At 43.1% G+C, this 25,550-nt stretch overlaps 1 protein-coding gene across 3 annotated transcripts in view; it reads left to right on the top strand.

The window, feature by feature from the left end:
- The window catches only part of TTC29 (tetratricopeptide repeat domain 29), a 374,706-nt gene that overhangs the window by 224,105 nt on the left and 125,051 nt on the right, over window positions 1–25,550 (top strand). For all 3 annotated transcript variants that reach the window (XM_040331767.1, XM_040331774.1, XM_040331760.1), the window contains exon 7: window positions 943–1,028. In XM_040331767.1, the coding sequence (XP_040187701.1) occupies window positions 943–1,028 (86 nt within the window). The remainder of the gene's footprint in view (window positions 1–942; window positions 1,029–25,550) is intronic.

The following is a 25,550-nucleotide window of genomic DNA, read 5'->3' as shown; positions in this document are numbered from 1 at the left end:
GGCATTTACACAGAATTTTAGTAGACTCCTAAGTTTTTGGTATTCATATAATTGTTCTGTGAGCTGTATGCCTAGACAACACCCAACATCATTTGTTAACCAACATGATTTTGGAAAGTCAATGCAAGAATGTGATTTGTGGATAGTGGATTAATACATGTAATCCATGTCTGTAAGGTGTATACATCTCAAAAATTCAAGTCAGCTTGGGGGAGTAGTTTATCCCGCAGTATATTGGGTTTGGATGGAGGAGCATACAGAAATACTTATGTGTTTAAGTAGTAGAACAATCCAGTTGATTTGTGTTGGGGGCATAGTAAGAATGAAATATAATCATGGAACCACGGAGCCTGCCCAAAACCTAAATACACATTCCCTCTGGATATCTGCTACCATTCAGAACAAAAAAAACATACAGTGACACTTCTTCTCCAATGAAAATGGCAGTTATTCAGTTTCTTAAAGCGGAGGTTCACCCAAAAAACAAGTATATAACATTACATTCAGTATACCTCAAACATGTACAGTATGCCATTTTTCTTTTTTGGGGGTGTACATACGGTATTATCAGTATTTTCCTCCCGGCTTCCGGGTACTCACTCCCGCGGGAGTGGGCGTTCCTGTGTAGTGCCGCAATGTCATCTGGGACTTCGCCCATAAGATTGACGTGCCTCTCAGGCACGTCAATCATATGGGCGAAGTCCCAGATGACATTGCGGCACTGCACAGGAATGCCCACTCCCGTGGGAGTGAGTACCCGGAAGCCGGGAGGAAAATACTGATAATAACGTATGTACATCCCCCCCAAAAAAAAGCATGGCGGTAATATATCCATACTTCAGGGATAATGTTTACTGACTCATAACTCTTAACAAGTATATACAATTTGAAAATCAATATTTTTATATTTCCAGCTAACTGTCATGCTATCTTTTCTTTCAGCTCATGATAAAAAATTGGAAGGAGGAGTAGCTTATAAACTGGGGATGGCACATATTTCATCTGGAAATCCCCAGACCGCTATGAAAGTAAGTGTTATGTGTTAATGCCTTACGTTTCCTCCATGCATGCAGGAAAAGAACATAGCTACAGTCTTGTAGGGCAATCACGTTGACTAGGAAGTGGCCCTTTTCTTATATAAATTTAGTAAACATTGGGCACACTTATCTAGTACCTTCGTTTTCCTTTAGAATCTGTACAGTGTGTAAAGGTTCCTTAGATATTTTGTTCTATGCCACAACAGAAGCTGATATTGTCTGGGTGATATTTATCAAATCTTTAGTCATGCTATGCCCTCCATAGCCTTAATTCATGTTTTTAGCTGACAAATGGCATGGTCTTTTGCTTCTGTAGTCCATATTTTTCATGGTTTAATGTGTTTAGTGCTGTTTAGTGGGATTTTGAGCAGCTTTGGATTCACTGTGAATATGAACAAGTAGACCATAACACTCTGATATTTCATATGAACAAGAGGTCTTTGTATATAGAACTGCCTCTTACTAGTGTTGAGCGGAATACGCCATATTCGATTTCGCGATATATCACGAATATATAGACGAATATTCGTGAAATATTCGTTAGAATCGAATATTTGTGATATTTTATAAAAATGCAAAATTGATTGCGAAATTCTCATCCGCGCATGCGCGCTAAGAACACGCGAGAATGGAGATCATTTCCTGGATCTTTGCCAGAGACTAAACACACACTAAACTAAGCTACCTTAAAGAAATGTACACTTACACTAACTACACAGAAATCTATCTAACACTAAGCTACACTAACCTGGACAAAACAACACAAATCTGAGCTTTTAGAAAAGCTGTTGGGTCTTTTGTTTTGAAAAAAGCAGTTGGTTATAGAAGCAGGAAACTCAGAACTGAAAGCACTATAGGAAGCACAATGCTCTAAGCTCTAAGATCGCAATACACTGGAAAAACGCACAGAAACACTTCACTCTCTCTAGCCACCTTGTGAATCTGCACTGAAATACTGCTGGGAGTGATCTTATATACTGGTCGTGCAGGCAGGTTCCTATTGGTTGCTATGGAGGTTGCTAACCTCTGACAACTGTGGTAGGAGAACTCTGATTGGCTCTGATGCAAAAGAAGGGCGGAGAAAGTATTCGCGAATATTCGTAATACGAATATTCGCGAAAGCGAATATTCGTCAACATAAAAGGATTGCCTCAGCTACTCGCCCCAGGGTCTCTAATCATACCAGCAATGCTTTTAGACGTCGATGGAGATCACTAGGATGTGATCTGTTTTAAAAATAAATTTGAAAAAATACGAATATTCGTAATAGCGAATTTTGACCGCGATATTCGAGTTATTCGCGAATACTCGAATATGCAATATTCGTAATGAATATTCGCAATACGAATATTCTTGAGCAACACTACCTCTTACTAGATGTTTGCTTTTCACATCATTTTCTGTAACCTATAGAGAGTACAGTATAGTATACAACTCCTAAAATATCAGAGAACATCTAGCAACATCTAACATCTAAACATTCCACAAATACGTATTATCTAAGTTATGTTAGGTTATGTTAGGTGGGAAGAAGACTTTCATTTTAACCTAATGCCGCGTACACACGACCGTTTTTCGGGGTTGTAAAAAATTAAGTTTTTAAGGGTCTAGAAAAAACGACGTTTTTTTCAACTCAATCATTTAAAACGGTCTTGCCTACACACAATCATGAAATAAATTTTGCTCTAGCAAAGCGCGGTGACGTACAATACGTACAACGGCACTATAAGGGGAAGTTCCATGCGGATGACGCCACCCTTTGGGCTGCTTTTGCTGATTTTGAGTAAAAGACGATTCGCGCTTTTCAAGTATGTTACAGCGTGATGAATGTGTTTACTCCATTACGAACGTTAGTTTTACCAGAACGAGCGCTCCCGTCTCATAACTTGCTTCTGAGCATGCGCGTTTTTTTCACGTCATTAAAGCCCACACACAACCATTTTTTACAACCTTAAAAACGACAACGTTAAAAACGTTGTGAAAAAATAGAGCATGTTTGAAATTTTTAATGGACATTTTTTAGATCGTGAAAAATGCTCTGGAGTCCACACACAATCGGTTTTAATGACATAAAAAAAAAAAAATTTTTAGAACCCGAAAAACGGTCATGTGTACGCGGCATAAGGCTTTTTTTTTCTTTCTGTGAATTAACTCCTTATGGTGCCTCAAAAGTGGTTATCTAATTTTAGTTGAATTTTAAGGCCCTGTACACACGAGCGGATATCCGAGGAAAACGGTCCACAGGACCGTTTCCATCGGACATTTCTGCTCCGGATTTTGATCTGATGGCTGTACACACCATCAGATCAAAATCCCAGCGGAAAACATACGCGGTGACATGGCCGCGACGTCGCCGCGGCGACGTGCGCGACCCTGGAAGGTAAATACTTCCACGCATGCGTCGAATCACTTCAACGCATGCGAGGGATGGGGATCGGTCGGACTTATCCGGTGAGTCTGTACAGACGACCGGATAAGTCCGACGGACAGGTTTCCAGCGGATAGATTTCTTAGCATGCTAAGAAATTTTTATCCGCTTGAAAACGGTCGGCTGGACAAATGTCCGCCGAAAAATGTCCGCTAGGCGGTACACACGACCGGATTTGTCTGCTGGAACTGATCCGCGCATAAATCCCAGCGGACAGATCCGGTCATGTGTACGGGGCCTAAGTGACACCTTTTTAATGTAAACCTCGTAAAACACATCTCTCTATCTAAAAATGCACTCCATAAAATTACAGCCAGATAATGAGGTTTGCTGCTATTTTGGCCTAGGAATATCAAATTTCAATTTACACCGATCTAAATATCTGGTTTAAATTCGGACACAAAATAGGTACTACCTGATTTAATTTAGACTCTCCCTAAAGCCTCGTACACACGATCGGATATCTAATAAAATCTAATCCGATGGATTTTTTCGTCGGATATCCGATGAAGCAGACTTTTATCAGTCTTGCCTACACACCATCAGTCAAAAATCTGACCGTGCCAAAATGCGGTGACGTAAAACACTACGACGTGCTGAGAAAAATTAAGTTCAATGCTTCCGAGCATGCGTCGACTTGATTCTGAGCATACATGGATTTTTGACCGATGGACTTCCACACAGAAGATCGTTTTTTTCTATTGTTTTTTTATCCATAAGAAAAATTTAAAACATGTTCTATTTTTTTTTTACCGATGGAAAACAAACCGATGGGGTCCACACACACGATCGGTTTGTCCGATGAAAACAATCTGTTTTCATCAGAAAAACCGATCGTGTGTACAGGGCTTAAACCTTTGAGTTGCTCAAATTTCACCCAACTGGGGCTAACATTGTTCCATGTAAATAAATACCAAAACTCTCAGCAGAAGTAGTTTTCTTTTCTCTTTTCAAATCTTCAAGTTACAACAGATTTGTGTAAGAGATGTATTTTGGTACGCAGAAAATGTTATTAGCACGAGCTGCTACTTATCATTATCTCTTCTTTGCCTGCTGTTTGATATTTCCTGACCTTTACAGACCTGACCAGATACCTTTTCCCACTACAAGTAATGAATTACTCCATAAATAACACACATCTTAGTCCTTTTAAATGGACTATCTCTTATGAACAGCTTCAAAAGAAATATTTATGAAAGAGATAAAGAAAAATGTGTTTAGTTGGCAGGCTTTTGTGTTTACCTTTCTATATTACCTAATTCTATATTCATTCATTTAATGTATAAAATTAAGAATATAGGGCCAAATCCTCAAAAGGGATACGCAGGCGGAACTGCTGTTCAGCCTGCGTATCCCTGTGCCTATCTTTGGAACTGATCCTCAGAATCAGTTTTCCAAAGATAGGCAGAAGATCCGACATCTGTGAGGCCTCGTACACACGGCCGAGGAACTCGACGTGCCAAACACATCGAGTTCCTCGGCCAGTTCAGCCCTGAAGCCGCCGAGGAGCTCGGCGGGACGAGAGCTCCCATAGAACAACGAGGAAATAGAGAACATGTTCTCTATTTCCTCGCCGAGGTCCTCGTCGGCTTCCTCGGCCGAAAGTGTACACACGGCCGGGTTTCTCGGCAGAATTCAGCCAGAAACTCGGTCGGAAGCTGAATTCTGCCGAGGAAACTGGTCGTGTGTACGGGGCCTGAGAGACTTACACTGTCGGATCTTAGGATGCAGTACCGCATCCGCCGCTGGGGGCATTTCGAGTCAAAATGCCGCTTTGCGAATGCAAATGAGGACTTTTTAGCTTTGTGTTTTCTGCGTAAGTTACGTTTTGCATGCATAAAATTAGGGATGCTTTTACAAGGTGTAAACTAGTAACACCTTGTAAAAACATACCTTTTTTTCGATCGCCGCGTTTTTTTTAAAATTTCTAATTTTATTTTTCGCCGCGTAACTTTTTTTTTTTCCGACACAACTTTATTGTCCTGTCGCAATCCACAAAGCCCGACGTAACGTAATTTCGCACGCTGCCCGTCGGGAAAAATGACGTCACACGCATGCGCAGAACCTCCTGGCGCGGGAGCGCGCCTCATTTAAATTGTCATTGCCCCCTGGATGAGAAGACTGCCTTGCGACGGAGGCACTTAAGTTACACAGCCAAAAATTTCTAGGTAAGTGCTTTGTGAATCGGGCACTTAGGTAGAAATTTTTCGCCAGTGTAACTTAACTGCTAAAAGTTAAGTTAGGCAGGTTTTTTGAGGATTTGCCCCATAATGCAGTGTATAAAAGGCACCATAAAATTACCAAAAAATAGTCTTGGTTTCTGCTGACTGAGGCATGCAGGTTTTTAGATGGTGGTTGTTATTAAAATACCTGTGAAAACATTTAGGGAGGACTGGTCAAAGAGCCTAATTTGAGATAGAAATAAGTGTGTATGTGATGTTTAATATATACGTAGCTAATAATGGGCCATTTATTAAAATGCCTGAAAGAATTTTCTGTGTTGACCTAAGTAAACATATTTTGTTTTAGTAAATTAAACAAAAATGAACTTGCTGGCCCTTAAAATTGTTTCACCACTCACACAAGTGGAGGAAACAGATCCACTGTATGAATGAAATACAGTGATGCTTGCACTACCACTACTGACACTAGCAGTGAGAGGCACCAGTGCCTTAAGGCCGCGTACACGCGGTCGTTCCAAACCGATGAGAATGGTCCGACGGGCCATTTCCATCGGTTTACCGCTGAAGTTGCCTGATGGTCTGATGTGCGTACACACCATCGTTCCAAAAACTGATCGGGTCAGAACACGGTGACGTCAAACACACGACGTGCTGAATAAAACGAAGTTCAATGCTTCCAAGCATGCGTCGACTTGATTCTGAGCATGCGCGGGTTTTGAACCGATGCTTTTCTGTACTAACCATCGGTTTGGACCGATCGGGCAGCGGGCCATCGGTTCGATTTTAAAGCATGTTTTAAAATTTTGGACCGAAGGACAACAGACCGATGGGCTATACACACGGTCGGCTTGGACCGATGAAACTGAACCTCGGTCCATTCTCATCGGTTTTGTCCGACAGTGTGTACGCGGCCTAAGCCTAGTACAAACTCGCAGCTCAGGTCAGAGCCGCTGTACTAACAATCCGGTGTTAGTACATCGATCTCCCCTGCTGTGCTATTGTGTTCGTACAGGGGAACTGCCCCCCCTCCCCCACCAGAACACTCTGATTAGTGTTCTCATGATCCTTCGACAGAAGCCGGCCCAACGGCTGGCTTCTGTTAGACCGGCTGCCATACACACAGGCTGAATGTTGGCCAGTTTCTATTGAACCGGCCAATGTTGTCTGACATTCGGCCCGTGTGTACTGGGCTTTAGATAAGTGAATTCACAACACTCAATAATGACATCAATTATTAAAAAAAAAGCAGTGTAGCACAAAGAAATCTACCATATACTAAGAAACTATACTACAAAAAATCTGAATATTCCAATATACTCAAATTATACAGTGTACAACAAAAATACATTCACATTACAAAATTGTGTAAAATCACACTGTAAAGTTCAATCAATAAATAGTGTGATCATCACTGTGCTACTTTTATCCAAATAAAAGTGCTCTGTGTTTCCTCCACCATATAAGTTGGCCGCTCACCTCAAGGACATGGCCCCTGCATTACCAGAAAGGTCACAGCAAGCTGTGTTCCCCTCAGGGATAATGGTTCTGACAGACGCTTGGTAAGTCCTCACTTCTTTCTCCTCACAATGGGATAAACAGTTCCTCAGACATTCAGGAACGCCAGATCTAATGTTCTCTGTTTAAAAATGTTAATATAAAAAAGATAAGTATTACACTGAGGCCCCGTACACACGGCCGAGGAACTCGACGTGCCAAACACGTCGAGTTCCTCGGTGAGTTCAGGGATGAAGCCGCCGAGGAGCTCGGCGGGACGCCTTCTCCCATAGAACAACGAGAAAATAGAGAACATGTTCTCTATTTTCTCGACGAGTTCCTCGGCGGCTCCATCGGGCCAAAAGTGTACAGACGACAGAGTTTCTCGGCAGAATCCGGGTTTGACCGAGTTTCTCGGTGAATTCTGCCGAGAAACTCTGTCGTGTGTACGAGGCCTTACAGAGTGAAGCACTGCTGCCAGTGCTAACTTAAATGCATATGTTAAACACATATGCTGGCATTCGTTTTTGTACCAAGATGGCTGCAGGATGGTGTCACGCCTAAGGCCTCGTACACACGATAGGTTAACCAGAGGACAACTGTCTGAAGGACCGTTTTCATCGGTCAAAACCGATTGTGTGTGGGCCCCATAGGTTATAAAAAAGCCAACTGGCTTAAAAATTAACCTATGGATTCCTAACCGATAGGTCAAAACGGATCGTTAGTAGGCACGACCATCGGTTAAAAAACCCACGCATGTTCAGAATCAAGTCGACGCATGCTTGGAAGCATTGAACTTCGTTTTTTTTCGTCGTTGTGTTTTACGTCACCGCGTTCTGACACGATCGGTTATTTAACCTATGGTGTGTAGGCGTGACGGACCATCAGTCAGCTTTATCGGTTAACCTAAGACAACGGTCCTTCAGACCGTTGTCCTCTGGTTAACCTATCGTGTGTACAGGGCTTAAGGCTCCGCCCCTATATGCGTTACATCCAAGGCGGGGGACTTCTTCAGTGGTCGTGTTCACTGGACCGTCACCTGGCTCAGCCTCTCAATGATCTGCTGAAAGTCTGAGCCAGCCCTTCCTGCCCCCTCCACAGCACAGTGCTACAGTGAGCGCTGGAGGGGAGAGTAGAGAGCTACTGACTGACAGTCACAGCACTCTGCTGAGAGAGGAGGTGGAGAAATGAGAGATCAGCTGTGTTTGATCACTCAGTTCTCACTGCATAGACAGTGGGGGACAGATGCACCATCAGATCAATGCTACATCCACCTAGGTAATCATTATTAAATATATATATATATATATATATATATATATATATATATATATATATATATATATATATATATATTTTACAATACTGAACTTCTCTTCTAAGGGGCATTTGTTGATAAAGCAAACTGTGCAGTTTTAACCAAAGTTAAATAATGCCCTTGCTTTTGGTGTAGGCCATATACCATATACGTACCTCACGAAGCCTGACTGGCAAACTGTGCAGCTTTCATCATGATTATGATTATGATTTCATATAAATAAAGGTATAGCATTTTACCTGATATTTATGGAACTCTGATAATTGAATTCACTAACCTAGACTAGATCAACAGCTTAAACTTTTAGAACATCTAGGTATTGAAGACCACCTCTGGGCAGAGAACAGTTGTCCCTAACCCATATATTAATTGTGATAACAATTCAGTAACTTTTTCCTGATCACCATAGGGGGCTGTGACAGTGGGGCTAGTTGTATAATAAAAAAAGATAGATTACAGCTTTCCGTTACACTTTAAAGTGTTACTAAACCCACAACAGTAAAATCAGTCTGTATATGCAATAAAGCATGCTTGTTATACTCACTGTGGAACCTAAGGGGTTAATCCTGCGCATTGCGTGAAAAGGCTGTTTGATCCTGTTTTCTCTGATCCTCCCCTTCTTCCATGGTCCCCAATCCATCTCCTGATAAGACAGAGCCTTTGAAATTACTCTACATATGCTCAGTGGTATGTGTGGTGTGTATTGCTAGAATATATATTTTTTCCTGCAAGGGTACATGTAATCAGCACAGGGCCAGTCAGCTCTGTCCCAACAGTGGGTAAAGGGCTCATGGCATAGAACATGACAGTCAGAGTAGAATGAAAGCTCCTCCTACAAGCTTTAACCAGACACTGATAGAAGTTACAAGACTGCTATATACTGCGGATGAGAAAGGGTATTTAGCAGTTTATTTTTACTGAAATAATCGCATTTCCATGTTCTGTATACTGTGGGAGACCAGGTATAGTGAATGCAGGGTCCTAATACTTTAAGGGCTAATACTTTTATATTAAAAATGTTAAGTTCTTTTCACATAGTTGTGTTGGAATGCAATGGTTTCCGCCGCAGCCCACTGCACTGAAAAAATGTACTTCATGCAGTACTTTTTTTCAGCACATACCACCACAACACAGTGGTGTGGCATGACACCATAGAAGACGAGGCAAATTATCTTTGTGACAAACCAACTGCCACCCGCCTGGGTGCTTCCACCAAACAGGGCCCTCTAAACCCTTCCAGCAGACTGATAGCTAATACCAGCCCTTTACCCCACGCATCATACGCAGACAAGATGTTGAGGTAATGACCAAAGGAATCACTTAATTGAAATACGTCCCTACATGAACAATAAAAACAAATATTACAAATTGAGGTAAACATTCCACAATGGTTAGGCAACTAGCTAAAGCTGACACCAGACTAATCGCATCAGGAGGATTAGCAAACAGACAGAAACAATGGCTCACTCCATTAACAATGGGAGAAATACACTCAACAGTAAACACATAACACCTTGGGCTACTTTCACACCGATCCACTGCAAAAATGTGTAAAAAGACGCAAATGCAAATGGTGAGTTTTTAAAAGGACATGTGACTCAAAAGCCACACCCAAAAAAATGCATCAAGGGTGCGTTTTTGATGCTGTTTTTCCAAGTTTTCCATTGATTTCAATGGGGAGCTGCATTTTGGTGCAGTTTTTTTAACTGATCAAACACACAGCAAAACTGCGGCAAGCAGGATGATTTACAGCGCAACAGAAGTTTAGCGGACCAGTGTGAATACATACAAAAAATTTAAAGGGATGCATTTTTCTTTTAATGCAAACGTGCTTCAAAAACTGCTCAGTGTGAAAGCAGCCTTAATAAACAGATTACACGTAACAGCAGGAGCAGGCCTCAGCATCAGGTTGTTTTGAATCTGTATCCGGGTCCTCCAAATCTGTATCCAGGTCCTCCAAATCTGTATCCGGGTCCTGCAGTTCTCAGAGTCAATGGGCCAGATTCACGTAGATGGGCGTATTTTTGGGCGGGCGTAACGTATTTGATTTACGTTACGCCGCCGCAAGTTTTTCAGGCAAGTGCTTTATTCACAAACAATTGCCTGTAAAGTTGCGGCGGCGTAGCGTAAATCACCCGGCGGAATTCAAATTCGGCGGGTAGGGGGCGTGTTTCATTTAAATGAAGCGCGTCCCCGCGCTGAACGAACTGCGCATGCGCCGTCCCTAAAATATCCCGGCGTGCATTGCTCTAAATGACGTCGCAAGGACATCATTGGTTTTGACGTGGACGTAAATGGCGTCCAGCCCCATTCACGGACGAGTTATGTAAACGACGTAACATTTTCAAATTGTGGGAACGACGGCCATACTTAACATTGGATAAGCCACCTAGGGGGCATGTTTATCTTTATGCGGCGTATCTCTTACGGAAACGGCGTATCTTTACTGCGACGGGCAAGTGCACGTTCGTGAATCGGCGTAACGACTCATTTGCATAATCTACGCCGAACTCAATGGAAGCACCACCTAGAGGCCAGCGTAAATATTGCACCCTAAGATACGACGGCGCAGGCCATCGTATCTTAGGCATGTTTAAGTGTATCTCAGTTTGAGCATACACTTAAACATACGACGGGCTTAGATTCGGAGTTACGTCGGCGTATTTACTGATACGCTGGCGTAACTCTTTGTGAATCTGGCCCTGTGTGTTTCAGGGAGACATGGACTTGAATCCAAAGTAAAACTACTTCCAAGGATTACCTAGGCACACACCTCCCAATGAGAAACTATCTTGTTTTGCATGTAATGAGTCTATCTTATATATTAGTTTCACCTTTTAAGTTGCATTAGTGAAATAAATGAACTTTTGCACGATATTCTAATTTTTTCGAATTTAACCTGTATGTGTACATTTTTGGTTATGGTTTTAATACTTTTAATTTCTGTATTATAATAATAATAATAATGTACAAATAGCAGTGACACATGGGGGGTTATTTTCAAAAGGCAAATCCACTTTGCACTGCAAGTGCACTTTCAAATTCAGTCACTGTAGATCTGAGGGGGACATGCAAGGAAAATAAAAAACAGCATTTTAGCTTGCACATGATTGGATGATAAAATCAGCAGAGCTTCCCCTAATTTCAGATCTACAGCGACTACACTTACAAGTGCACTTTTAAGTGCGCTTGCAGTGCACTTGTAGTGCCGAGTGGATTTCCCTTTAGTAAATCAACACCATGGCCTTGGAAATCTTGTCATATCAGGCTATCTTTACTTACATCTATGCATTTTGGAGTGTGCCTATTTTTTATTTATTTTTTTCATAATTTTTGCTTAAAAGTAGTTAATTCCAGAGTTAAGCCCTGTACAGAAGATCGGTTTGTCTGATGAAAACGGACCGATGGACCGTTTTCATCGGACAAACCGATTGTGTGTGGACCCATCGGTTTGTTTTCCATCAGTGAAAAAAAAATAGAACGTGTTTTAAAATTTTCCTATGGATAAAAAAACTATAGAAAAAACTGATTGTCTGTGTGGAACTCCATCGGTCAAAAATCGACGCAATCGACGCATGCTCGGAAGCATTAAACTTAATTTTTCTCAGCCGGTTGTAGTGATTTACGTCACCGCGTTGGACACGGTCGGATTTTTGACTGATGGTGTGTAGGCAAGACTGATGAAAGTCAGCTTCATCGGATATCCGACAAAAAAATCCATCGGATTAGATTCCATCAGACATCTGATCGTGTGTACAGGGCATTAGAGCTTCAGGAGAGGAGAGCTAGAGATGAGGCCTTTGATTTGATTGACAGAAAACTACTTAAGCTTGAAGAGACAGAGCTGTAGTGCAGAAGAGTTTAATAACTTCTTGCAAGATGACTTGCTGAGGTAGGGCTTTATGATTAAATGAATCCAATATGAAATATATGGGCTAAAATAGAGAAAGTAAAGCAGTGCCTGTTATAGTTGTGCATCGTACCAGTATCATGTGCTGTATTTTATAAGTTCAGTGTTGACCATGTTTGGCTTGTGCAACTGTATCTAATCAAATATTATTTTGAATTAGATACTAGCATACTATTTCTAGTCTGTTATAATAGCTATGCTAGAAGAGAGAAACCAGAACTCATGTTTGACTTTGATGTGGCCTTACCTACCTGATCCAATTTGATTTCCATTTTTTTGTTTTATGTTTTAACTTGGCCATTTATCAAATTTTTGGAACAGAGCAGCTTTCCCAAATCTACCAACCAGGTGTCCTGTTATACCCACAATAAGGTCTAATTTTCTGAAATCAGCGGGCCTGTGTGCAAGATTATAAAATGGGCTCCCTTGCCTGCAAATAAGAAAATGTGGCATGCACAGCGTTTTGTGGTGAAAAGTGGGTATGTTTCTCATTTCACTGAATATTAGGTGTGGTATAAGGAGGTTTAACTAGAGTTTATGTTGACTTAAGTAGTATACAATGAGGCCATGTTGAATAGGGAATGTACAGCACAATATCTGTGGAGGTACATTGGAGGGGGCAGGACCCAACATTAGATGTCAGGGCATTAATTCAGAGGTCAACAGTAAGTGGCTTACTTACTACTGACCCCTGAGCTCCGCATCACTATCGACTGTCCCCGAATTGTATCTCACTACTGACACCTGAACTCTACATCATTTACTACTGACCTCTGAACTCTGCATCATTTACTACTGACTCCTGAACCCTGAATGAATGAATGAGTAACTTGTATAGCGCTACAAACGCAAACTAAATCGCCTCTGTCACTTACAACTGACTCCTGAACGCTACATCACTTACTACTGACTCCTGAACGCTACATCACTTACTACTGACTCCTAAACGCTACATCACTTACTACTGACTTTACATCACCTCTCAAGACTAGGGTATTATATAGAGAGATTAGGGCAGTATATAAGGAGACTAGGGTAGTATATAGAGAGACTAGGGCAGTATATAGAGAGACTAGGGCAGTATATAGAGAGACTCGGGCAGTATATAGAGAGACTAGGGCAGTATATAGAGAGACTCGGGCAGTATATAGAGAGACTAGGGCAGTATATAGAGAGACTCGGGCAGTATATAGAGAGACTAGGGTATTATATAGAGAGACTAGGGCATTATATAGAGAGACTAGGGCATTATATAGAGAGACTAGGGCATTATATAGAGAGACTAGGACAGTATATAGAGAGACTAGGGTAATATATAGAGAGACTAGTGTATTATAGAGAGACAAAGGTAGTATATAGAGAGACTAAGGTAGTATATAGATAGACTAGGGTAGTATATAGATCCACTGTTTCCCATTATCACCAAGAGTGAAAGAAAAATCACACAATGTGAGTGGCCCCTACAACAGGAAAAGGGGTGGAAACCTTCCAATGGGGACAGCCAGGGATTCCCTCACTTTGCAGGGATTTCCTCTCACTTCCTGTTTTGACTATGGGACAGGAAGTAAAGGGAAATATCCCCAATGGGACAGCTGGCAGGGATTTCTCTTACCCTTGGCGGGGGGATCTCTTCATCTGGGACAACATCATATGATTTCGCCTCACTCTCACTGCACTTGTGTGCCCGTCAGTGTCCATCAGTGCTGCATATGAGTGCCTCCTCATCAGTGCCGCCTATCAGTTCCCGTCAGTGCAGCCTCATCAATGTCCATCAGTGCTCATTAGTGAAAGCTTATCAGTGCCTATCAGTCCAGCCTTATCAGTGCCCATCAGTGCTGCATATCAGTTTGTATCAGTGCCGCCTCAACAGAGCCCATCAGTGCAACCTATCAGTTCAATTTATCAGTGCCCATCAGTGCCTCCTAATCAGTTTTCTGCTACACTTCTTTAGTGAAAATACCCCAAATCAGTGCATATTATTTAGTCTGGGAAGTTACAGAATGCACACACTATGAGTTATATACAGTATCTGAAAATGGATCAATCCTGATGTACTGACAGACAATCTCATTTCTTGAGGCCCAAAAATGCCCAGACAGTACAAATACCCCCCAAATCACCCATTTTAAGGAAAGTAGACAGTCTGAAGTATTTAGTAAAGGGCATGGCGGGTTTTTTGAAGTTGTAATATTTTGGCAAAATTTTTGGTAAAATTAAGAAATAAAAAAAAAAATTCTCCCCATTTATTTTTTTTACATATTGTCACCGGTGCAGTACATTGTCATCATATAACCGATGTGAGGTGAGCAGGGACACTGACTGGGGACAGTATTCCAAAAACAATTTTTTTTTAATATATATATATATATATATATTTTATTTCAATTTTCTAAATTTTTTTCATTACTTTTTTTTACATAATGTGACCAGAGCAATACATTATTCCCATGTAACACGGGGCTCTGAGGAAGAGGCTAGCCCTCAAAATGCGTTAGCCTATTGGCTCTACACCTTCTCCTACCACATGATATGATACAATGTAGATTGGATGACGGTGTACTCTGTGATGTGATTGATACATTTGTCATCTTGTGAGTATAAAACGTATCACTTTGTATAATAATAAAGTGATGGTTTTAGGATAAAGCGCTAGGCCTGTGCGCCGCTCTGTCTTTTTATGGTTGCACATGGAAGGAGATTCCACAATACAGGCAAAAAATTTCCCAGCAGATTTACCAGCAAAAGAAACAAATTGTCCCGTCTAACAATTCAGGGTAACAACAGAGGCTTTTGTTGCACTCATTTGTAAATTTATGCGGAAGCCGCAGCGCCCCCCCAAGGCTCCTCTGTAAAGTGCGGCCCTAACTCTATATATATGTTTAGTTGCAGGTTTTTCCCTGCATAGGATAGTTACTCTTTATTGCTTTCACTAAATATCCTATGAAGAGATCAGGTCACCAGATACAACTTTTCATTTTATGTGATTTTATTGAAACATAGTAAATATTTTCTTTATTAATCTTTTTCAACATTACATACGTTACAATACAAAAACACTTCAGACACATAAAGAACACACATATACATACAAATACGGTCTTAATATACCCCCTTCACTAAGATAGACTAATGATATTAATAGTAATTATACTAGGAAGTCTATTTATCTAATGTACAATATACCCAACCATATGGCCATCAAATTCCAAATACACTAGTTAGGGTAGTTAGGGGAGTCAATGGGAGTAGGAAAGAGGAGAAGAGATACATGAAGGAGAGGGTACAGTAGAACAGGAGAGAGAGGACAAAGAAGAGATAAAAAAAAACCATACTGTCCGTGTTCGTCCGATCCCCCATAGGGGAGAGCGGAGGAAAGACAGGGCGGTCCCTGCACAGTATGCGGGGACCGCCCTGTCAGTTGCCAGCTCAGCGGGGATTTTACGGAGGATCCCCGCTGAGCTTTTGCGGACACACAGAGCGGATCATTACTGATCCGCCCGTGTGAAAGGGCCCTAAAGTGTAAGTGCACGGTGACATGTTTTATTGAAACATAAGTGTATTTTATTTATCACAGGAATTTCTATAATGCTGACAATTTACAAATTTATATAGCACATTCATATCAGATATAAACAAGAGCAAGGATAAATCCAAGGACAGATCCAAGCTTTACTCACCGGCCAGCCCGCTGACAACTGAATCAACCTATCCAACAGTATGCATTAAAACGGGGGTTCAGTCTGCACACATACAAATACATGTGTAAGCCACAGAGCCCCGTCACGGCACCCTGGTATCTGTGGTCCTATCTCTAGCTTATGAGAGACTCCACAATGGAGGCACATGTATTCTGATGGATAGGTGGTCAGGGGAACTGAAGGGAGCCCACCCCTTCTTAAAGGTACAGGGACACACTGAGCAGCCAGCAAATCACACAATATCAGCCCTCTCGAATCTTACAATCTATAGCCGGCCATAGAAGGATGCAACCTGAGCTGGTTCAGCATGGACAGGCCTGAGATTCAATCCAATCATGGGCAGGCTGGTTGTACTTAAATCGATCAACTTCAGTACAACCAGCCTGTGGGATTTCTTTTCATGCGATCACTGCCAGCGGATATAGCCCCAGCAGTGATCGGTCTGTGCTGCCAGCAGGGAGAGCTCACAGCTGGAAAAACACAATATAGCACTACGGGAGGGATTCCCCCATCTGTGTTGTAGGTAAATAAAGCAAATTTCTTTCCGCCCATTCAAGTCCCTAAGGTTGGCCATAGAAGAGTGTTTTTTTTTTTTCGATCAGCTTGCGGCGGGATCAGGAAAAACAAATGGAATCCCCATCCCTATCTTTTCACATAAACAAAAGCCCTAAAGAAGCCCAGCTATATGAAAATGTAACAGTACCACACCGACAAGTATTGTTAAAGTCGTCACATTTTATTACAATTTCCAATAAAAATCCCACAGAAGGGACTAAATTGCAAATGTAAAACACACAATACGAGGCATTGCCACTCTTGGTGGTAAATGAGTGCATGTAGGGGGGGGGGGGGGCCTGGGGGAGGTACCAGTACACTGGGCGCGGGGGAGGTACCAGTGCGCTGGGTGTGGGGGGAGTGAGGGCAGATGTAACTTGGGGGGAATTTCCACTGTCCATACTCACCCCATACCCAGGGTGGTAGCGCCCCCTCTTGGTGGTAGGTGAGTGGGTGTAGCAGAGCCCGATAAGAGGCATTGCCACCCTTGCTGGTAGATGAGTGCATGTATTGGGAGCCATTGGCTCCAGCTTCTGTCCTTCAAATACTGTGAGCATAGCCGGGGGCGGGGGCCTAGTCCCACTGTCATTGTGTCATTGTCAATAAAGCTTTTCATATCGATGTAACAATATAAAAGAGACAGAGCACCAAACCAGCTCTAGTGACATCTCTTTGGGTGTTGATGTATTTAAACACATTTTAGAGTGTTGCTTTCTCTGAGAGTCACAATTCTTTTCACTGTTTTCATTTAATAGTCACCAAGTACAGACGTAATTCCCCACATATTGTGTGAGAGGAATGTGTAGGAATATAAAATTCCCGGAAAACTTGATGGGCTAGATTCACATAGATCAGCGGATCTTTAGATCCGCGTGATCTATGTGATTTAAGATCCGCTGCCGCAAGTTTGAGAGGCAAGTGGGTAATTCACAACACACTTACCTCCAAACTTGCGGCGGCGGATCTTAAATCCCCCGGCGGAATTCAAATTCCGCGGCTAGGGGGAGTGTACTATTTAAATCAGGCGCGTTCCCGCGACAATTTAAATGAGCATGCGCCGTCCGCGAAATTTCCCGGCGTGCATTGCTCCCACTGACGTCGCTAGGACGTCAATGGTTTCGACGCTTACGTAAATGACGTCCATCCGTATTCGAGAACGACTTACACAAACGACGTAAAAAAATTCAAAATCAACGCGGGAACGACGGCTATACTTAACATTGGCTGCGCCTCATAGAAGCAGGGGTAAGTATGCGCCGGGAAAACCGCTACGGAAACGTCGTAACACCACTGCGTCGGGTCCGCGTACGTTCGTGAATTGCCGTATCTCGCTGATTTACATATTTCTCAATGTAAATCAGCGAGAACGCCCCCCTCGGCCATTTTTAAAATGCAGTTAAGATCAGACGGTGTAACACAGTTACACCTGTCGGATCTTAGGCATATCTATGCGTAACTGATTCTATGAATCAGTCGCATAGATACGACAGGCCTAAGTCAGAGATACAACGGCGTATCAGGAGATACACCGTCGTATCTCTCTGTGAATCTAGCCCACTATCTTTTTCTAGTTTAGGGGAATGTTTCATTCCAGGATTAGACGGAATCTCCTGTTCTTGGGGTGAAGCTGGAAGACCCCCGATGTCTCCATGGAGAGGACCTTGTCACTCCTGTCACATAAGGGGCGTGTCAGTACATACTGTGACAGGAAGTCAGGTAAATCTGGGGGTGTTGTCACAGACGGGAGATCTTGGGGTGAAGCTGGAGAGGACCTTGTCACTCCTGTCACATAAGGGGCATGTCAGTACATACATATATACATTGTTAGGACACATTTTATACATAAACACCTATTACACATCCCGATATCAGAAGTGGAAGAAGTCGCCATAGAGCCCCTTCCAGCCTTGTAAATGTGGCCTGGGCATCCAAGTAGTAATTACCCCCGCTTATGAAAGGATTAAATAAAAGAGGAAGCAATTCAAATGTAAATATACCACATTTTTGTTGTGTGTTTATGAAAGTAGAATTCTGGACCTAGACACATTTTTTCCTTTTCCAACTCTATATACTCGGATTAAACCAAGAGTCCTTTTGTAAAATCAATTGGCCAGAAATGAAGATCTAGTGATCCTCTCGTCCATTTGCTAAAAAACTTTTGACCAGGAGATTCCAAGCCTGCCCACCACGGCAAGGTAGACTCTTCTAGGGCAGGACCTACACTAACTACACTAATCTACCCTACTGGACGCTAGTCATCCTTTCTCTAATGTTGGGTGTATGTTTGTAGTACGGCCTCATCCTATAATCTGTGTGTGCCATCTACTCTCTCCTAATTTGGTTGTGTGTGTGTGTACATCTCTCTAAAGCATGGAGCGGGCAGTTTATGTACATTAAAGCATGTAGGTGGGGCCTGGGGGAAGCACCAGTACTCTGGGCGTGGGGGGAGTGAGGGCAGATGAAACTTGGGAGGAAGTTCCAATGGCCACACTCAGCCCATACCCAGGGTGGTAGCACCCCCTCTTGCTGGTAGATGAGTGGGTGTAGTGGAGCCTGATAAAAGACATTGCCACCCTTGGTGGTAGGTGAGTGGGGGCGGAGCCTGGTAAAAGGCATTGCCACCCTTGGTGGTAGGTGAGTGGGGGCAGTGCCTGGTAAGAGGCATTGCCACCCTTGGTGGTATGTGAGTGGGGCAGAGCCTGGTAAGAGGCATTGCCACCCTTGGTGATAGGTGAGTGGGGGTGGAGCCTGGTAAGAAGCCTCGCCACCCTTGGTGGTAGGTGTGTGGGGCAGAGCCTGGTAAGAGGCATCACCACCCTTGGTGGTAGGTGAGTGGGGGTGGATCCTGGTAAGAGGCATCGCCACCCTTGGTGGTAGGTGAGTGGGGGTGGAGCCTGATAAGAGGCATCGCCACCCTTGGTGGTAGGTGAGTGGGGGCGGAGCCTGATAAGAGGCATTGCCACCCTTGGTGGTAGGTGAGTGGGAGCGGAGCCTGATAAGAGGCATTGCCACCCTTGGTGGTAGGTGAGTGGGGGTGGAGCCTGATAAGAGGCATCGCCACCCTTGGTGGTAGGTGAGTGGGGGTGGAGCCTGGTAAGAGGCATCGCCACCCTTGGTCGTAGGTGAGTGGGGGCGGAGCATGGTAAGAGGCATCGCCACCCTTGGTGGTAGGTGAGCGGTGTCACTGTGTGGAGAGCGGGGAGGAGGGACCTCCCCCCCCACACAGAAAGCACTCCGGTGCGAGGATTCATTGTCCATACTGAAGCCGGGTCATGGCGTGTCTGTGTGTCCGGGGAACCTGCCACCTCTGCTCAGGCTCTGAGGAACTACAACTCCCAGTATGCACTGTGTAAGTAATGGGGCTTCAGCTCCCAGCCTGGAATAAGATGCTATGGGACTAAATATTCCAGCATGCTTTTTTCTATGGAGATATTACAGGTCCCAGCAATCTCTACATACCCCTCCTGCTACCCCCCCCCCCCTCCTCAGGGGGGACCCCCCTAGTCCCGCCACCCCACTCTTCTCCCACCATCCTCTTCCCCTCCCCCGCAGGCCCAGCAGGCCCACCCTTATCCTGAGGGGGAGGGGCCCCACCACCCATGGTGGGAGAAGAGTGTGGGGCGCAATCACCCCTGAGGAGGGGAGGGGAAGCAGGCTGGAGTATGTAGAGATTGCTGGGACCTGTAATACATCTATAGAAAAATGCATGCTGGGATATGTAGTCCCATAGAATCCTGTTCTAGGTTGGGAGCTGAAGCCCCATTACTTACACAGTGCATGCTGGGAGATGTAGTTCCTTAGGCTGCCTTCTTTTGAATGGCCTCCTGATTCCTGGATGTTTTTGAGCTGGAATTGTTGTCCACATATGATTCCACCTACATTGTGTAAGATATACTCACATTTTCAATGCTTGATGTATATATTTGAACATGATTTTTGTATAATGTGTTTCTGATTGACATTGTCTTTTAGTGTTTATTCAATGTTCTTCTCAACAAAGAACTCCCTGAAGAAGACTGTTATAGTTGAAATGCATAGGGGTATTGTTGTGTCGCAGAATTACTTTTTTAAGGAAGTACATTATATGTTATTGTCCAATTTTGACATGCATGATCTACCCTTTTGTATGCATCATGTTTCAATTTCACATGGATTTTAAACATTTGTACTAATAAAATTCTTACATTTAATACTACAGTCTCCATTCTCAAGTGTCCTTTGGTTCCTTTAAAGTCCCGTCCTACTTTCTCTTATTTGTTCCAATATTAATTGGAACGTGGCACCTCCTTGACACTAGGATATTGTATATATTTGGTTATATTCCGCGCTTAGGTGCAGGCTGGGCAGCTGCCTCCCTTGAGGTGGTCCCAACTGGAGAACCCCCTTATAAAAAAGTGAATTATAGGTGTAGGGTTGATGGTGCTGCCCGTCACCCGAAGAGTGATCCTCCACAGTGAATCACTTTTCGGGAGAGTATGCAAAAAAAGAGGGGTAATTCTCACTTCCGTCACCTGAAAAGTGAGCCTCTATTTGGGCTACTTTTCCCAAGTGGAGGGTGAGGGATTTATCACGAGTAAGTGTTATAAAAGTGCTTTCCGTGATTTGTTAACAACCACCTTTCAGCATGCTTTATTTAGGTGCTTTGGCACTCTGGGGCCCCCACCTGCTTATGTGGCAGATCTTGGGCATGGTGGCCATACCGCTCAACTGTAGGCTCTGGTTAACAGGACTGGAGAATTGAAGGGACAGTGAAACTGAGCAAGAGGGTTGTCGAAGAGTAGACAGTAAATAAGCAGAGGTAAAAACCAGCTAGACATAGATGGTGGTGCCAAAGGATAAGACAAAGATTCAGTCGGGAGCATACTCAGAGGTTGTTGCCAGGGTAACTAGAGCTGAGCATCTGAGCCAATTTTGGAAGCAAAAATGGATCCATAACTTATAAGTCAGAAAAAAGTTGCATTTTTAATCTCACCCATAGCACGAAACTGTATGAAAGCCAAATTAACCACTTTCATACCAGGCACTTACGCACCTTCCTGCCCAAGCCAATTTTTAGCTTTCAGCACTGTCGCACTTTGAATGACAATTGCGCGGTCATGCTACACTGTACCCAAACAATATTTTTATAAATTTGTTCCCACAAATAGAGCTTTCTTTTGGTGGTATTTGATCACCTCTGCAATTTTTATTTTTTGAGCAACAACTAAAAAAATCCCCAAAATTTGGAAAAAAAATAAGTTTTTTTTTTCTGTCATTTTTTTTTTGTAAATAGGTGAGTTTTCTTCTTCAGCTACGGGCACCGATATGGCGGCACTGATAGGTGGCACTGATGGGCACTGATAGGCGGCGCTGGTATGCGGCAGTGATGGGCACTCATAGGCGGCACTGATGGGCACTCATAGGCAGCACTTATGGGTGGCACTGATGTGAACTTATGGGTGGCACAGATGGGCACTGGACATGGATGGGCACGGAGAGGTGGCACTGATGGACACTGAGGGGTGGCACTTTTGGACACTGAGGGGTGGCACTGATGGCATTGCTGGGCATCACTTGTTTATTTACTAATTTGTGCCAGTCAGTGCCCATGTTGCCAGTCAGTGCCCATTTGTGGGCACTGATTGGCATCTATTGTGCTTATTTTTTTTTACATGTGGATGGCCATGGGGGTAGTACCTGGCCATCCACATGTTGCCCCCTTCTCTGGTGGTCCTGGCTGCTTCCCTGGTGGTCCAGTGTGGGCATCCGAGGGGGGGCTGCGCTGATAAACAATCAGCACGTACCCCGCTTGTCAGGAGAGCCGCCGATCGGCTCTCCTCTACTCACGTCAGTCAGACGCGAGTGAGGAAGAGCCGATTAACAGCTCTTCCTGTTTACATCATGATCAGCCATGATTGGACACGGCATCACCGATCGCCGCGCTGCGCACCCACACGGGCGCGCGCCGGCATGTTGTCCTGCTGGACGTCAATAGACATCCATTCAGGATAACACAACCACTTCCCGGACGTCAATTTACTATTGACTGGGCTGGAAGTGGTTAAGCATGCAATGAAAAAAATTGAAAATGAGACGGATGCTGGCTAGTTGTGATGGGCAGTCAATTGTTATTTTAAATGTAACAATCAATTATTATATTTAGTAAATCAAAGTTTTGCCTCTCAAACAGGTGAAATGCATGGGTGCATTAAGTGACAATCATAATTATACTTCTCAGATGTTTTTCAGTTTGATAACTAATTCAGCTTTAAAAAAATGTTTGTTTCCTTTGCCACATTTTTGTAACCTTTATGAAGAGTTAACACAACCATAAGAGAATCAGATGTATGTAATGGCTTTGGACAGATGTGTTCAGTTGGAAAGAGACACAGTCTCTTTATGTTTGAAAGCAGCAAGGTAAACAGGCTAGCAGAAGGTGGCTTGCCTAAATGTTTTTATATTTTTCTTTTTGGTAGTGAGCATTACCTTGTGGAAAAGCATTAATTTTTATGTTTATATATAGTACAAACATTATATTGATAGATATTACAACGAAAATTAAGATAAGTAGAATATAGTTGAGAGAAAGACATTGTAAACCATTAGGAGTTCTCTGGATTTTTGCAATGATGACACCCAAGATGTGATCAGATATACTGTATACTGTGTCTAAAGTGGGGTGCACACTATAAGAAAATTAAGCAAATGTTTGTTCGATTTTCCTCCATGTCTCACTGCAAGTTGGAATTGAGGAACGAAAAAATGAAAATTCTCGTATAATAAAACCTTTTTTTTGTTGCTTATGGTTTCTGATAATGCACAGTCTTTTGTTTCAGACGTTTCCCATATGAAATTTGTACGGAAATTGTACACAGTAAACAAAAATTATTCATCTGGTCCCATACGAGAAAAAATTTGGAGCTTGTCCCTTCGGAAATTATCGTTCGGAAGGTGGAAATCGGCTGTTGAAAACTGTGTACATACTATCAGAAAATCGTACGAAAGCTCCTCAGATTATGTTCGCCCGGTTTTCTTATAGTGTGTACGGGGCTCAAGTCATAATACAGAATTCATTAGGGTTGATTTACTAAAACTGGAGAGTTCAAAATCTGCTGCAGCTGTGTATGGTAGCCAATCAACTTCTAACTTCAGCTTCTTCAGTTAAGCTTTAACAAAAAAAAACTAAAGCTGATTGGTTTCTATGCAGAGCTGCAACACATTTTGCACTCTCTAGTTTTAGTAAATCAACCCCAATAATTCGTTTTTAACAAACACAACAGAATCGTCCAACCTACTTTACTGACAATCATGTCAACCAAAAGCTTCCTTCAGCCGATACATAGACCTTCTCAGAAATTAGATTAGAAGTATGGCTGGAATTTCCCTTTATACAAAACTTTTTTAAGTTCATGCATAGCTTGTGGATGTCTTTCTTGAACAGAGTATTGTTCAAGAAACATCTGTGGCCAATTGCCCTCTCAGGCAACTCCGTTGCCCCTGCTCCCCTCTCCCATCAGTTAATCTGCAGCCTTCTAGTCTTCAAATCTTTAATGTAAACACAGAGAAAGTGCTCTGGGATGGGCTGAGATGCTTGAGAGAGGAAATTGAACAACTGATGTGCTTTTGTTGAAAACGGTGCCTTCAGCTACAGCAGGAGTGCCTAACCTTCTGAAGAGCAAGGGCCACTTAAGCAAATTGGTAACTGGTTGCCGGCCACAAAGAGCGGAGCGGGAGGATGACAGGTCCATGCCCACTCTACTCTATGGGCCCTCTGATCCAATCCGATTTGCCCAGAGGGAAGGGGGCAGATCCTTTTCTATTTTTTTTTTTTAAGGTAGGCAGGTGTAAACAGACACAAGTCCGTTTACATCTGCTGCTCCATAGAGGTGAATAGTAAGTCCGATTGGGTCAGACTGATCATATGAATGGGGTCTAAGGCTGCTTTCACACTGATGCGCTGCGATTTGCCCAAACCGCATGTGGCGCACTTTCTGAAGGCCCAACAAACCCCCAGGTAATAACAGAAGTCTATAGGTCAGTGCAGGTAACCCGCAGATGCTCTGCACCTGCGGATCAGTTTGAAAGAAACCCAGTAAACACTGCAGAACAGATATATCCATATATACTGTGAATTTAGTAGTAAACGTACCTTTAATAACGTCTTCCATTCAGGTATCGCCGGCTGTTGCTGTCCCAGGCGGAGTGCATTTGGTATCACTCCACTTGTGACAGGAGCGGGCGCTATACAGGAAGCATTGGCTTCTGTGGCTCTGCTCCGCAGCCACTTGCTTCCTCTACCAGCGGCTTCATTCACAAAACTGCTGCTCTGGGATGTTGGGTCAGCAACCCGTGATCTGGGCTTTCCAACCTGCCATCCCAGAGCAGGAGGTCGAGGGCCACATCAGAGGGCTCTGCCTGCCACTGGTTGGGCACCCCTGAGCTACAGGGTCCGATAAGGACTTGTTTCGAAAGCCTGTGTATTGAATGTGAAGAATATAAAAATGCCTAAATGGTCACAGATTTACTTGAAGATGACTCCAGCATTTCAGCTTGACAAAGGTTAGGAATCTGACTCTGCCTTTCTAAAATATGGAATGCCTTTTATCTGATCCACCCCGTGGTTGACATTTTGCTGTAGAACTGTCTCATGCAACTTGGATCTGATTAATTCTTCAACAATTTCAAGCTGTCCAGATCCTGAGACAACAAACAGCCCCCTCTTTGTACTTCCTATGCTCTGCTTTGCAGTTGGTATAAGATTTTGGTGCTGGCATATACCTTAATATCTTCCAGATACCTTAATAAGGAAAAATATTTATTGTGCCACAAAATCAACAACAGAAGATACGTACATTAGGTACAGATAAAATAAGAGGTTCGATACAAGAGACATTGTACAAGAGTAAAAAAAAAAAAAAGCTCAATACCAGATAGTCAAACAGTTCAGC

This window comes from Rana temporaria, chromosome 1 (genome assembly GCF_905171775.1).
Source record: "Rana temporaria chromosome 1, aRanTem1.1, whole genome shotgun sequence".
NCBI classification, from domain to species: domain Eukaryota; kingdom Metazoa; phylum Chordata; class Amphibia; order Anura; family Ranidae; genus Rana; species Rana temporaria.
This window is presented reverse-complemented; position numbering and strand designations above follow the sequence as displayed.